General features: G+C 47.9%; 4 protein-coding genes across 4 annotated transcripts; 3 read left to right on the top strand and 1 right to left on the bottom strand.

Annotated features, from left to right (window-relative positions):
* Positions 1-4902: 4902 nt before the first annotated feature.
* COCSADRAFT_147805 (uncharacterized protein) lies at positions 4903-5787 on the top strand (the record flags this gene model as incomplete). The annotated part of the gene is made up of 1 exon (XM_007704332.1): positions 4903-5787. The coding sequence occupies one exon, from the start codon at positions 4903-4905 to the stop codon at positions 5785-5787; it is 885 nt and encodes a 294-aa protein (XP_007702522.1).
* Positions 5788-6021: 234 nt separating this feature from the next.
* On the top strand, positions 6022-7752 carry COCSADRAFT_173621 (uncharacterized protein; the record flags this gene model as incomplete). The annotated part of the gene is made up of 5 exons (XM_007704331.1): positions 6022-6080; positions 6132-6408; positions 6478-6744; positions 6796-6846; positions 6910-7752. The coding sequence occupies 5 exons, from the start codon at positions 6022-6024 to the stop codon at positions 7750-7752; spliced, it is 1497 nt and encodes a 498-aa protein (XP_007702521.1).
* A 497-nt stretch (positions 7753-8249) lies between these two features.
* COCSADRAFT_173620 (uncharacterized protein) lies at positions 8250-10099 on the bottom strand (the record flags this gene model as incomplete). The annotated part of the gene is made up of 9 exons (XM_007704330.1): positions 8250-8293; positions 8330-8572; positions 8642-9098; positions 9141-9262; positions 9288-9462; positions 9522-9606; positions 9628-9673; positions 9731-9899; positions 9962-10099. The coding sequence occupies 9 exons, from the start codon at positions 10097-10099 to the stop codon at positions 8250-8252; spliced, it is 1479 nt and encodes a 492-aa protein (XP_007702520.1).
* A 93-nt stretch (positions 10100-10192) lies between these two features.
* COCSADRAFT_173619 (uncharacterized protein) lies at positions 10193-11735 on the top strand (the record flags this gene model as incomplete). Its single annotated transcript, XM_007704329.1, has 8 exons — positions 10193-10247; positions 10556-10664; positions 10719-10818; positions 10881-10949; positions 11000-11060; positions 11250-11453; positions 11523-11629; positions 11688-11735. The coding sequence occupies 8 exons, from the start codon at positions 10193-10195 to the stop codon at positions 11733-11735; spliced, it is 753 nt and encodes a 250-aa protein (XP_007702519.1).
* Positions 11736-12991: the final 1256 nt, after the last annotated feature.

The following is a 12991-nucleotide window of genomic DNA, read 5'->3' as shown; positions in this document are numbered from 1 at the left end:
CAAGGGCTCAAGCTCACGAGTGTAAAGTCAAAACTGTGGCCATTATCCGGCTTCAGGCGTATCTGTATTCCGCCCATCGGCCTCGCACCCATACCGAAGAATACATTCCCCACAAATGCAGATGCCTCGGGTAGTCCACGCGTCGGCGTCGGGCGGGCCATTAATCATCTCGCCGTAATTAGGTTGCCGAGCGAGTAGCTAAGGTTGAGCTGAGTTCTGTTGATGATTTTCACCTAGATGCCCCCAAAGTACTTTTTGATCACCTTAGTTGGCCTGACAGCGTTGGAGCCCGCCTCGTCCTGTGCCTATGGAAGAGTTATTACACATGGAGATTAATAAGAGGCCACTGACTGGTGAACATACCTTCTATCGACCTGAAGCTCGCTTCTTGACTGGAATAATAAGGGGTTGAAGTTCGATTGGCATATTTAAATAACAAAAAATGTGTGTGTGTAGACGTGATTCAAAATGTACAAGTATATGCTCTTCTTCTGCAAGGCTCACTCACAAGTATGGTCGACCGGATACACTCACATATATACACAGTTATGGGTGCAGCACGAGGAGTTGGGCGATCATTTGCCCACTTTCAGCCGTCAGCACCATCGCTCTGGGCTCTCCTTTCTCGGCTCCATTGCGCAAGCAGTTAGGGCTCTAGACGAATCTCCATAGATAGATCTGGTCTAGAGATTATCGAAGATACAAGCAGCGTCTATATACGGGCTGAGCAATGGGAGGCAAGCTGAATTAAGGTGCGGCCCGTATCCGGCCCTTGCTTACGTAGGCCGATCGCCTCGCTTGGTCGCGCAAGCCACGCAGGTGAGGCTGAAGACCGTCCATAGTTTGGCAACCTCTTCTAGGATAGTGTTGTCTACTTAGGGTCGTCCATCACAGTCTAAGCCTCAGTCCCCGTGGACAGAACTCACAAGCATGCTGCGAATACGCTGGCAATGCATCTGCATTGGCATGTGTCATACAGCTCGACGGATATGGTCGCACAGAGTGAGGAAGTCATTCAGTTCCCTCAGCATGAGAAGCGTCCTGTATAAGTGCCGCTTCGGCTTGAATTTATGGCTCACATGGTATCACGAAGCTCAACTCTTTATCCAAGGCAGCAAGTATGGCAGCAACACCCATATCTGCAGAAAAGCTCTAGTGAAGTTTTCCAGCAGAAGCTCTAAGAGTTTGGATACCTCATCCCACTGAACATCCAAGGCGAAGAGTGCGAGTATACAGTCCACAGTCGTGTTCTGAATAAAAGCCTTTTCGAGGGCATCGGCTGGAAGGTATGGCACGTTTACTTGTTCAATTTCTAACATGCTAATGACCGTGTAGCTGCTGAACACGAAGCGACAACTCGCTTCGTGGAACTGTTCACTATCCATAACGATAAGCCACCAATTGAAGAGCCTTTGGTGACTGTGAAAACTAAAGAAGGAGACATCGACTTGAATTTTATGTAGTAACATCATTGCGCTTGCGGGCGACTTCTACACGAACAAAGAAGGCTACTAGACGTACTTTCCCATCTTTAACGCTGAGGGCTTCGGAACCCCTATGAATCCAAGACCGACCAAAGAGCCTCTTACCCGCTTCGAATAGGCGGTCCAGAGCATGCTGCAAGATACGGACAATTACTTGAAGAAAGTCAGAGTGCTAATTACCTCCGAGCACCATACGCTCGATGCCGCCACAAAAGCTGGCGACAACAGCCGTCGCATAATATGTAACCAATTGCTATTGTTGGTCGTTCTGACAATCTCAGTCATGACAAACTCGCCTACAACCACGACCACGGACATTGCCATAGTTATACCAACCGACGATGAATGTACAAACATGACAAATACGGGCTATACAGCTCTTTCATCGATGTATGCCTGGATTGCGTACACAAACATCGACCACTTTACAAGTATAGTCAAGTGCCTAGAAACTGCGAGCTAACAAGACGAAGGTGATTACGCGATCATGTCATGTTGTGTTGGGCATACAAGCGCCCTCCAGATGGCACGAAAGGCAAGCGACAAGACTTCAAATAGAGCAAATATGAAGATGCTTCGCACGGCTTACATCCATGAGGCGTTCGTAGCCCATTTCCTGACAGACGTGTTCAGCTCAGGGCATCTCCGGGCTCTTTAACAGGCCTTCCACAACCTGGCTTATTGGTCCATGGTGCTTCACACTGTGAAGGAAGATGCAGTCTGGAACTTTCAATGTTGGTACGTCAGTACATAGCCGTTATTTGTGGGCGAAGCTAATGGGAACAGATTCACGACGATGACAACGCGACCGGCCTCTTGACTCGCAATGAGCTCGGATACTAGTGGATTGAATATGGTGAGAGGATGTTGACTAGGCTCGAGATTTGGTTAATGTGTCTCAAGGCAATAAGCAATTCATCGAGCCACAAGCCTCGGTGAACCGCGCTCGATAGTACACATCGCACCCATCTCTTGCAGGCCGCGTAAATTGCTGACGATAACAGCATGTATTGCTTGAAGAATTCAGCAGCCGAGGTGTTTCGTGTTGGATACAAAGGCGACAAGCCGATTGAGAATTGGAAAAAGAACAAGAGCTAGTTCAAGGCCATGCAACTCATGCCTCAGCCAATGACCGCTATCGAAGCCCAGGACTGGAAGAATAGAGGATGGGGTGAATACAACAAGCACAATCCTGCCCCGCTATGAATAGCTTTGCACGACAACGCCATGGAAAGCCAATGCACGGTTCGTAAGGACCTAAACGACCATTCCAACTACGGCGCCCGACGGGCTCAATCCCCAGGTGATTCCGGCTACGGCAGCACCATAAACGCTGCTGACTTCGTGGTGAAAGTCCAACTCCCGGTGCAGATCTCAATTGACGGGTTGCTATCTGGCGGGTTTACCCAAATCTGAGATCTCGACGGTAGCGCCAGCAAGGGCTGCTGCATCAACTTTTGGACGCCTGCCAAAGGTCAAGTTTGCGGACAAGACCCCGTTGACATTCACCATCTACAACAGACTCACCGACCAGGAAATCACGCCGAGCAGAGAGGTCCTGCATTGGATGCGATCCGGCGAGAGGACTGGCATCATCTGATTCACCTACGCAGCAATGGCCGATGGGAGCGACAACATCAACCTTGTGACTGCAGATTTCGACCTCGACCTTGAAGTGGAACAAGATGCATCTGTGCTCGTAGGCGACGTGATGAGCTGGGGCCAGGATCAAGTCGTGGTCGTGAAGCCGACACTCGACGACAGGACCACGGTAGCGACTTACGGCCAGCAGAGTGGAAGCCCTGGCATGGTATGCATGGGGCTGCACCAATGCGACACGGCTCTGGGCAGTGACCTTGTGGGCTTTCTGCTTACTGCGCTCGTCCCGTTTCTTCCCGGGTCACCCCTCTCTATTCACATGTCTAATAGTCAGCACGGGTACAGGTTCAATGCCTCGGATTCTATCCAGGTATAACATCTCGGAGTATACCTACATGTGAATGCTGATCATGCTGACATTAGGGTAAGACAAGCTTCCCCGCAAATTCGTCCCGTCGCCATGCAAGGGGCAGCAGCAGGGATTAACAACTCCACGAACCACAGACGACAACTTCAAATATCTGTGACTCCTGCCTTCCCTATCTAGTGGACGTCTCCGATGTTTCCCCGCATCCTCTCGTCACAAATCAAGGAAAGTGTGATGCAGATTGTAACAATAGGTATTCTTGAAGCCGAAGTTCAATAGCAACAAGCATGTGTAAGTTAGAATTGAGTGGAGAGCTGCTACTCCAAAATGGAATATAAAGTCGTCTACAAACCGCGTATCAACACACAACTACAACTACAGCTCTCACCTCGCAGTCAAAAGCAACCAATATTAGCAAACATGCACTACCAGTCTACTCTCTCTGTCCTCCTCCTCCTGGCAACTTCCATCTCCGCCCAAACCCGCTGCGACCCTGTCGCCTCCGCCATCCCAACTTGCGGTGTCAGTCCCCAATGCCCTCCCCTTCTAGCTTTCAGAACTGATATCTCTTGTAGGTCCCGTGCATCCAATCCGCCGCGTCTGCCGCTGGTTGTGGCGGAGTTGATTATGCGTGCCGATGCACTAACTCTGCTGCCATTCAAAACGGTGCGCTTGGGTGTGTAGTAGGCAATTGTGGAATTGCGACGGCGCTGCAGGTGCAAGCTAGCGCAAGTGCGGTTTGCGCTTGTGTTACTGGGGCTGCAAGGATCTAATCGGCTGGTATAGTTGTATACTCAAGAGTCTGAGAGACGAGAGTGTACTAATTGATGTCATTGGATCGCTGGAGCCAATCAGAAATGATGAGAGTGTACCTAGCTTGTAATTCGAACCCCTTGCTTCATCACACTCGTTACCATTTCAAATGTTGTGATGGCACTGAAACTGGCCTCTTAGTTGATTCCAAACCTCTATTTCTACTTTTACCTGTTTACTGAGCTAGACGCTACCTTGCCCACACTGCGTGAATATTTCGAATACCAAGAAGCCTGTCATCGTGGTACGCTACCACAGGTTCCCTTGACAACTGTCCTAGTACGGCCAATATCGGTCTTTTTTTCGCTGAAATAAGGCGAACTCAAGCTACAACCTATAACTACTACGTGCTTGACCCAGAGCTTCTCAAAGCTAATCGACCCGAAGAGCTATTTATTTCCACACTGTTCTGGTGTCAGTGCTATCCTTAACCTCTAAAACTAGGTTAGTAGACTCTAAAACCATTCATGAATCTAGCACCGCCTTCCTAATTATTAAGCTGATTACTAGAGATTAATCTGGTCTATCGTTGTAACTTCACTATTCGTACATTGTACTACATATTACAAATTTTTTATACTAATATATATAGAGGACAAATTGAGGCGATCCGTCTGCACAATAAATTGCTCTCCCACTATGGCGATACACTCACTTACCGGCACCTGGGATTGCCACGTCCACTGTTTCGAGCCAGACAAATTCCCATTCAAAACGCCTCGCGCCTATACTCCGCGTCCCGCACCAGTCGACCTGATGCTTCAGAACCTGCTCACGAATAATGTCATGATTGTCCAGGCGTCTATTGAGGCGTCCATGGATGACCTCCTAGCGAACCTCGAATACTGCGGCAAACGTCCGAACCACTTCTCGGGGCTGGTCCGAGGCACCGTCCTCGCCGATGCTAGCATGCCGCTTTCGTCTTTGACCGATAGCGAGCTAGAGCGGATGCACCTCTTAGGTGTCCGATGCATCCGACTCCACGGAGTGTATAGGGGTTTGGGGCACGACCCCGCATGGGCGCAACGCCAAATGACAGCACTGGCACAAGTGAACCAAGTGCGAAATCTGGGGTGGAAAATCTCGGCTCAGTTGCCGCTTGCAACGTGGTCGCAACTCAAGCATTTCATCTTGACAGACAAGTATCTAGCCGGCCTTCCTATTGTGGCAGATCATATTGCTTGTGCGACTCCATCTGACTATGGAAGTTTAGCATTGCACGACTTTGTAGAGCTGCTCCAATCTGGTCGCGTCTACGTCAAGATCTCGGCCCTTCACCGCCGCAGCCCGCAAAATATCCACGCCATGAAGGACATAATAAGTTTACTGGCCCGAGCCGCTCCCCAGGCCTTGTTGTGGGGTAGCGACTGGCCCCATGTCGACGCGTCACAAAACGACTTCGAAGCGGGTCCGTTAGAAGGTGCGGACCCCAACACTGAATTGGCTGCTGTTCAGAGCTGGCTGTCCACGGAACAATTCCAAGACATGCTGGTGAACAACCCATACCGACTATTTGGCAACTAAATTATATTTGTCATAGTTCACTATACTGGCTATAGGATCGGCTGTCCCCGAGCGGCTTTGATCCACACAGTTGTGGAGTAGGTATTCATCGGAGCACGGCCGCTTGACCGTCCAAGCGCCCTCTCGCCCAAATGTCTCTCCAATATTTATACGTTTCTAATAGCAAAATGAAGAACCTTACTAGGAATTGATTTTGCAGACTTCATTCGAGATTTCTATCCAACTACCTGTAACATGCCCGCTGCACCGGTGACTGACATAAACAAAGTCGTTGGAGACATCGACAAGCTGTCGTGTACCAAGCATGTAGAATGCTATGGCAAAGCTAATACTGTCATCGAAAGATACAGATCGTACGCTCCAGAGTTTTCCAAAGAGACAGAAAAGCAACTCGTCCGAAAGATCGACAGACGGCTTCTCCCTCTTGTCGTCATCATCTATCTATTCAACTATCTCGATCGTAACTCCATTACCCAAGCCCGCCTTTATGGGCTCCAGGAGGATACCCATGTTACCGGGGCTCTCTACCAAACAGCCATATCCACCTTCTCCGCCGGATATATCGCAATGCAGTTGCCTGCAACTATACTTATGACCAAGCTACGCCCCTCTCTATATCTTGTACGTTCTCGATTCCTTACTCAGACTCGTAGTCTTTCATCCTGGCAGTTACAGCTAATTCTTTGCTAGCCTAGTTGTATTATCACTTGGGCTATTGTCAGCGGCTGTACCGGTGCAACAAGCTCAGCAGGTAGCCTTCTTGCTGTCCGCTTTCTCCTCGGTGTTGTAGAAGCACCGTTTTTCCCGGGTGCCGTATACTTGCTCAGCTGCTGGTATACCAAGCGCGAACTAGGCGTTAGAATGGCTCTGCTAATATGTGGACTGTTGCTGTCCAACAGTTTTGCGGGTCTCATTTCCGCTGGCATTTTGTCTGGCATGAAGGATGTTGGGAAACTAGTAAGAAAGACCCATACTACTATAACTACCATCAATGCTAAACATCCATAGGCTGCATGGAGGTGGCTGTTTATATTGGAGGGCCTGGCTACAATTGTCATAGTAAGCACTACTTTTCTTGATTGCGAAATCGGCATCATAGTCTAATCGTCATCTCATTTACAGGGATTATGTGCCATGATTTTTCTCCCAGACTACCCCGCCACCACAAAGTGGCTCTCGGAAGATGAGAAAGTCGTCGCACAGGGACGACTGGCTGCAGATGCCGGCAGCGACGATACGCTAGGAGAAGAAGATGTCAAGATATGGAGCGGAATCGTCCTCGCATCGAAGGATATACGGGTATGGCTGTTCGCGTGCCTACAGATGGCAACTACAGCATCAATATCCTATTCTCACTTCTTCCCGACACTTATCAAACAGATTGGTTTCAAGAACAACACTACGGTACTATTGCTCACGTCACCCCCCTATATGTTTGCATTCATCTGGGCCCTCAGTTTCGCCGTCATCGCCGACAAAAAACAGAATCGATCTATCGGCGCTGGAATATCGGTTGTTGTAGCCATGCTGGGATCGATACTCATGATGACCATCCTCCACAACCACTGGGCCAGGTATGCATTCACTTTCCTTGTTTGTGCTGGCACCTTTGGTGTCTACTCCACGACCTATACCTGGCTATCTTCGACTATACCTAGACCACCAATCAAGCGAGCTGCGGCGATCGGTATTGCTAACACGTGCGCAAATACGGCGTCTCTGTTCGCAAACTACTTTTGGCTTGATCGATATCAACCCGAATTTACCGTGTCGTGGGGTTGCACATTGGCGTTCCAGGCACTGGCATTCTCGTCCATCCTAGCCCTGTGCTTCCTTTTGCGGCATGGTAACAAAGAATTCGAGAGGTTATCCCGGACCACTGATTGCAATGATGCAGATGCTGTAGCACGATTGGGCGATGACTCACAACGTGCTATTTTGAACGGGTTCCGTTATATCACATAGATAGCGTGTAATTGTTAGGCTCACGATATACCTCTCTATAATTGATATATGTAAGAATTTTCATAGATGTACGAATCCATGTTAAAGAAAATTGACCCTCTAATCCTTATTTCAAGTGAGAACTGGCGCTGAGAGAGCTATGTCTTGACAATTGACCCCCGCTTATCCACACGCACGATGAAAATGGGGGAAATGCAGGTGGAACAGCGTAGAGGACTCTGGCGCGCCCCTTGATTCTCGATAGCCGCTCCAAGTCGCTTAGCGTAGAAAAGAAACCAACTTATTGCTTGAGTGCATGATACATCCTGTGAATAGATTCACGTAGCATTCAGCCTGTCAGATGTTTGAATTTGGTACTGTCGACACTGTTCATAGATGGTCATTATGTTAACATCCTAACCAGTTAGTATAGAAGAAAAATGATGTCACAAGTTGCTTAGAGAATAGAATCATTAACTCCCGTAGTTATCCATGATAGAAGCTATGTATTCAAACAATCATCCCGCAACATAATCCTTGATGGAACCAGGAAAACTATGCTCTAATGTAATTTCGCCATGTGTAAAGACACGAATACCGTTTCGAAGGGTATACCGATATAGTTGGCTTCCATCACCCTGAGCATCGAGTTCAACCTGAGTGTATTGTGACCTGATATCGTTTTCTGACACTTTGGCTCGGGATATGTTTTCTTGCCACAGGAGTATTTCCTGCAGTATCGTGGCTGTCATCGCTAATATAACTATAGAAATTGAAGTAGCGTAGCCTGTGGTATACTTCGGGGCTTCTTTAGGTAAGAAGATGTTAGTTCTGATCAGACCTATAAAATTGTCAGCGTGTTCGAGTTCTTCCCTAGCGAAATGCAGCGGCAATGTTCAAGGATAATGACTTCCAAAATTTCCGGCCGCAAGCATCCACGCAAGCCCGATAGAACGCTTCCAAAATGGAGCCAGGTTATTGCCAGTCCAAGCCGAAACACCAGGTAATAGAGGATATATGCCAATCTGTGCCAGGATAATCGCAAAGTACATGACGGAGACATGAACGGCGAGGTTCTTGGACAAACTGTACAAGATGGCTAATCCAGCCAACAGCAGGCACATTAGGCCAACAATGAATGGGAATCTCCAGGCGAAGCGATCAGCAGTGCGACCAACGAGCCATGAAGAGATGCCACCGGCAACATAGGGAGGTATGGACGTAAGCTGAGCTTTCGATGATGTATATCCAAACTCGGTAAGTATCTTGGGCAATGTGAACTTGAATGCTGATGATGGCGCTGCATTTACCCAGACCATTATGATGCCCAAGTTGACCTTCCAATCAAACATGGCATGAAACAGCAGCTTTCATGAAAATTTGTCTCCTTCTTCTGTAGCACTTCGAACAGCTGCAAGACGCAGGCGGATATCGATAAATCTTTTCTCTTCCGTAGTCAACCAACTTACTCGTTCCGGGGATTGAATGATGATGAATGGCATCACAATGGCTACAGCTACCGTAACGGCGCCTTCAAGTAAAAAATATATAGCGACAGGCGGCAAGACCGCCTACACCATCAAGTTTGGCGATAGCATAGGCGAGGAGGCCACTGAAAGAACCGGAAAAAGCCGATGCGGTACAGAATAAGGCGAGACGCTGTTGCAGCTCCGTGCGTATGTACCAACTGCTGACTATGAAAACGGCGCTAGGGAAAAAATCCAGCCTGCACTCTTTTAGCAATCAGAGATTTGAAGTAGAGAGTAAACCCAGAAAAGAGCAGTCAATACTTCTGCTAATCCTAACATGACTCGGCAGGCAAGAAGACCTGAGCAATTCTGCACTGCGCCCATGCAGGTCATAATGGTTCCCCAACTGATTATGGGGAAGAACAACTAGATATCTGGTCGCACATGTTTCAACACCATATTAGAGGGAATTTCTGGTTCTTTTCAACGAACTACTTGGGTGATATGGTGATGATTCCCGGTGAACGTACCGAAAACGATATAAGGTACAAAAAATATCGTCGACGCAATATTGTATTGATTGCCTTGCAGTTCAAGCTCCTCCCGCATCCCTTCAATAGCTGTATTTCCGATGTTTGCGCGATCGATATGTGCCAGCAAGTAAAGAACCGCAATAATTATGATCAGTCGTCGATCGATCTACTGAGTTCAACAAACTGATTGAGGGGTGAAGCTGAGGGACACAAGTCAATTTTACACACCTTATGCACAACCTTTCTGCCTCGCTCGCTTTCAAAAGATTGCGTGATATCGATCCCTTCTAGGGACAAGCCAGCATACTCCGGGTTTGTTTCATCAGGCATATTGTCAGCCTTTACTTGCATGTTTTCCATAGACATTGTTTGAATCTTGGAAGCAAAGTTTAAGAAGTATCCCCAGGTATGTCATAGAAACGAAAGAGATAAAGTTGCCTCGCGCTGTTCAGCTCTGGGATGTCAGTTCCAACCACCATTTTTGTGTACATGAATGAGCCCGGCGACAAGGGCCGTATGCAGTTAGCAGGTTCCTAGCCCAAGTGCGGGGAGGCATGATGTCTCCAAGTTTGGGTCAATCGCACCACTACCGAACCCTGCACTGGCAATATTGCGTGTCTCCATCAAGCCAATTTGAGTTGTAGTACCCATCACGTATTGGGAAGCGTTCAAGCTACAATTGAGACTGAGATTACATCAATACTGGACAGCAGCTAAACAGTCTACGGCATCCATCAGCGATGAATCAGATGGCGGCGACTCGCTTCATTGATTTTACCGATCTCCTTGTGGACAAAAATGGTCCTCACGGCAATGCTTGAGGTTTGTGGGGAGCGGATGACCAGCTTGGAACACTCAATTATCTTACCGATGAGGTCGTTAAAGTTGCAGCAAATGAGGAAATCCGCACCGGGACGCGTGTCTCTCTAAAGTCAATAGCATGGACAATGAGTGTCAAAAGATTCGGGGAGTCTGACAATGACAGTTGGTCTATGATGGGACCATCGAAGCCTCGGTTTCCAAGGAAGTTCACGGAGGTGAAGCTGATTAACAAAGCACCAATGAAAACCGCGCATGACGAAGAGGTTAGCAACACACAGTTTCAAAGGTTCGAAACGTCACACATGATCTTACATCTACCCTACAGTTGCACTTCAATACACAGATTAGCTCGCAATGGGATGGAACCAGACATTACGGTTATCAGAACGAGAAGGTGGGAGAAGGCTCTCCATCATAGGCCTAGCTACTTATAATATTCTACAGGTTTACTTCATGGGCCATACTGCGGAAAAGTTTAAGAACTCCGATATTAACAGTTTGCAAAGTATACTCAAACCCCTTTAATTGTATTAAACTACATGGCTAATTTAACTCAGATATGGCAAAAAAGGAGTTGCAGGAAGAGGCGTGTTGATTGATTGGTATAGATGGATGGAAGAGTAAGGCAACACAGATATTGACACTTTTTCAGCATATGGCATCACTTTTGATTCACTTATGTAGGCTGCCAAAGCTCAGGGACTGAGTATATTCGACTTCCGAGAGGCTGACATATTGTTTGTACGCAGCGGATACATACATCAACATGAAGTCATGTCACCCGAGCGGAGAAAGAAGCTTCATGTGTATCAGAGAGAAAAGCCCGAAAACATCGGTTTGGAAACTTCGAAAGAGCTCCTAGAATTCCTTGGGAATACCAGGTTTGCCGCCGTGGCAGGTGACACGAGATCTTTTGAAAAATGGCCCTGCACGGCGCTGCAATGAAATCTGTATGAGTGGTTGCTAGCAGGCCGGGGAATGCCTATTGGAGAACTGTTTGACTTGGAGCACTTGGGTACTATCTGTAACGAGTTGGGGAAATATACATTCTTCATTTCGAGTGAGCCTTTGAATGTAAGTCGTCTGGTATCTCTGGTTGATCTATATTTGGGTTGACTCATTTTCAACATAGGTACCAGGCGGAGTTGCAAGCCCTCCCAATGCTCTTGCATTTTTCTAGTGATGCAAAAAGAGAGCCCCCCAGATTCACATGATATGCGTAGACAGAACTTCACAACGCTGAATGGTAAATTTCCAAATTTCATGGATGTACAAGTGCAAGCTCCAGCCAAAACTCACATCCCAATAAAATGTATCTGAGTGCAATCCAATTTCGCCGCATGCGACAGAACGACAACAGAGAGGGCAGTATTTAGACTGCTCGCAAAAGGTTACACGGCCGGAACACTGATTCCAGCGGTCATCGTCTCGGCGGACGTCTGACGAACGAATCAGAATGCTCCCCGTACTTACGCGCCTCGGAAGCTCTCTGATAGTCACCCTACGAAAGTGAAATCGGAAGTGAATTGACTTGATAGCTAACTACCATGAAATCAGATGCTCCTCCAGTTCGTGACCAAATCCATCGTATTGTCTGCCAAGTGTCCATTCACACCCTCCAGCTTTCGTTGTTCACTTCCACACACAACAGCCATGATCGCATAAGACGACACCCTTGCCTTGTCGAATCTGTTTCGCACTCAGATTATCAAAGGCGATGTGTGCGCTGCAATGTCCATGAAGCTAGTAAAGGACAACAAGATCGCAATGCTATGCAGAATGGCCAAAACAGACGGCATGTACATCAATGTGAAACACTCCATTGAGGACCTACGTACACACCGTCGCGCAGCTCATACTTGTATGCACTTACGTCGGAGTCTCACCGATTGTACGTGCACCCTTCGAGTGACCTAAACACACCATTCGAATACTGGATGCGGGTGCAGCGGCTGTCGTCGCTCCGCATGTCGACACAGTTGATGAGGTGAAGAGCCTCGTGCGCGCAGCAAAACAGTACCCCTACCCAGCTGCTACCCAATTGCGAGCCTATACGCTGTCATTGGAGTCCCATAACCCTTGAGCAATACTACTTAGTAATCATAACATGTTCCCAAACTTTGTAGCCCGGATGCACACTGCTTACTATCAGTAAGCGGGTAGGGCTGAGGTGGCTGGCTTGGCATGGGTGAAGTGGCCGCCTTGGCTCGGTTATGACAGCCGATACTATCGCCAGAAGCCCTGTTCCCCTAGGCAACACTGCTTAGTCACAATAGCATTTCTCCGAACCCCGCGATTTGAACCTTGACAGATCCGCAAAAGTAAGACATTTTCATTAATCTACATTCCTTCCAAGACCGCCCAGAACTATCAAGCTGCCTCGTGTCACTACATCCAAGCCTTTAACATTTACTCTTTTCAGCAGTTTAAGAATAG

This window comes from Bipolaris sorokiniana (assembly GCF_000338995.1).
Source record: "Bipolaris sorokiniana ND90Pr unplaced genomic scaffold COCSAscaffold_11, whole genome shotgun sequence".
NCBI classification, from domain to species: domain Eukaryota; kingdom Fungi; phylum Ascomycota; class Dothideomycetes; order Pleosporales; family Pleosporaceae; genus Bipolaris; species Bipolaris sorokiniana.
Note: the sequence above shows the minus strand (reverse complement) of the source record. Positions and strands in the feature narration are given on the sequence as shown.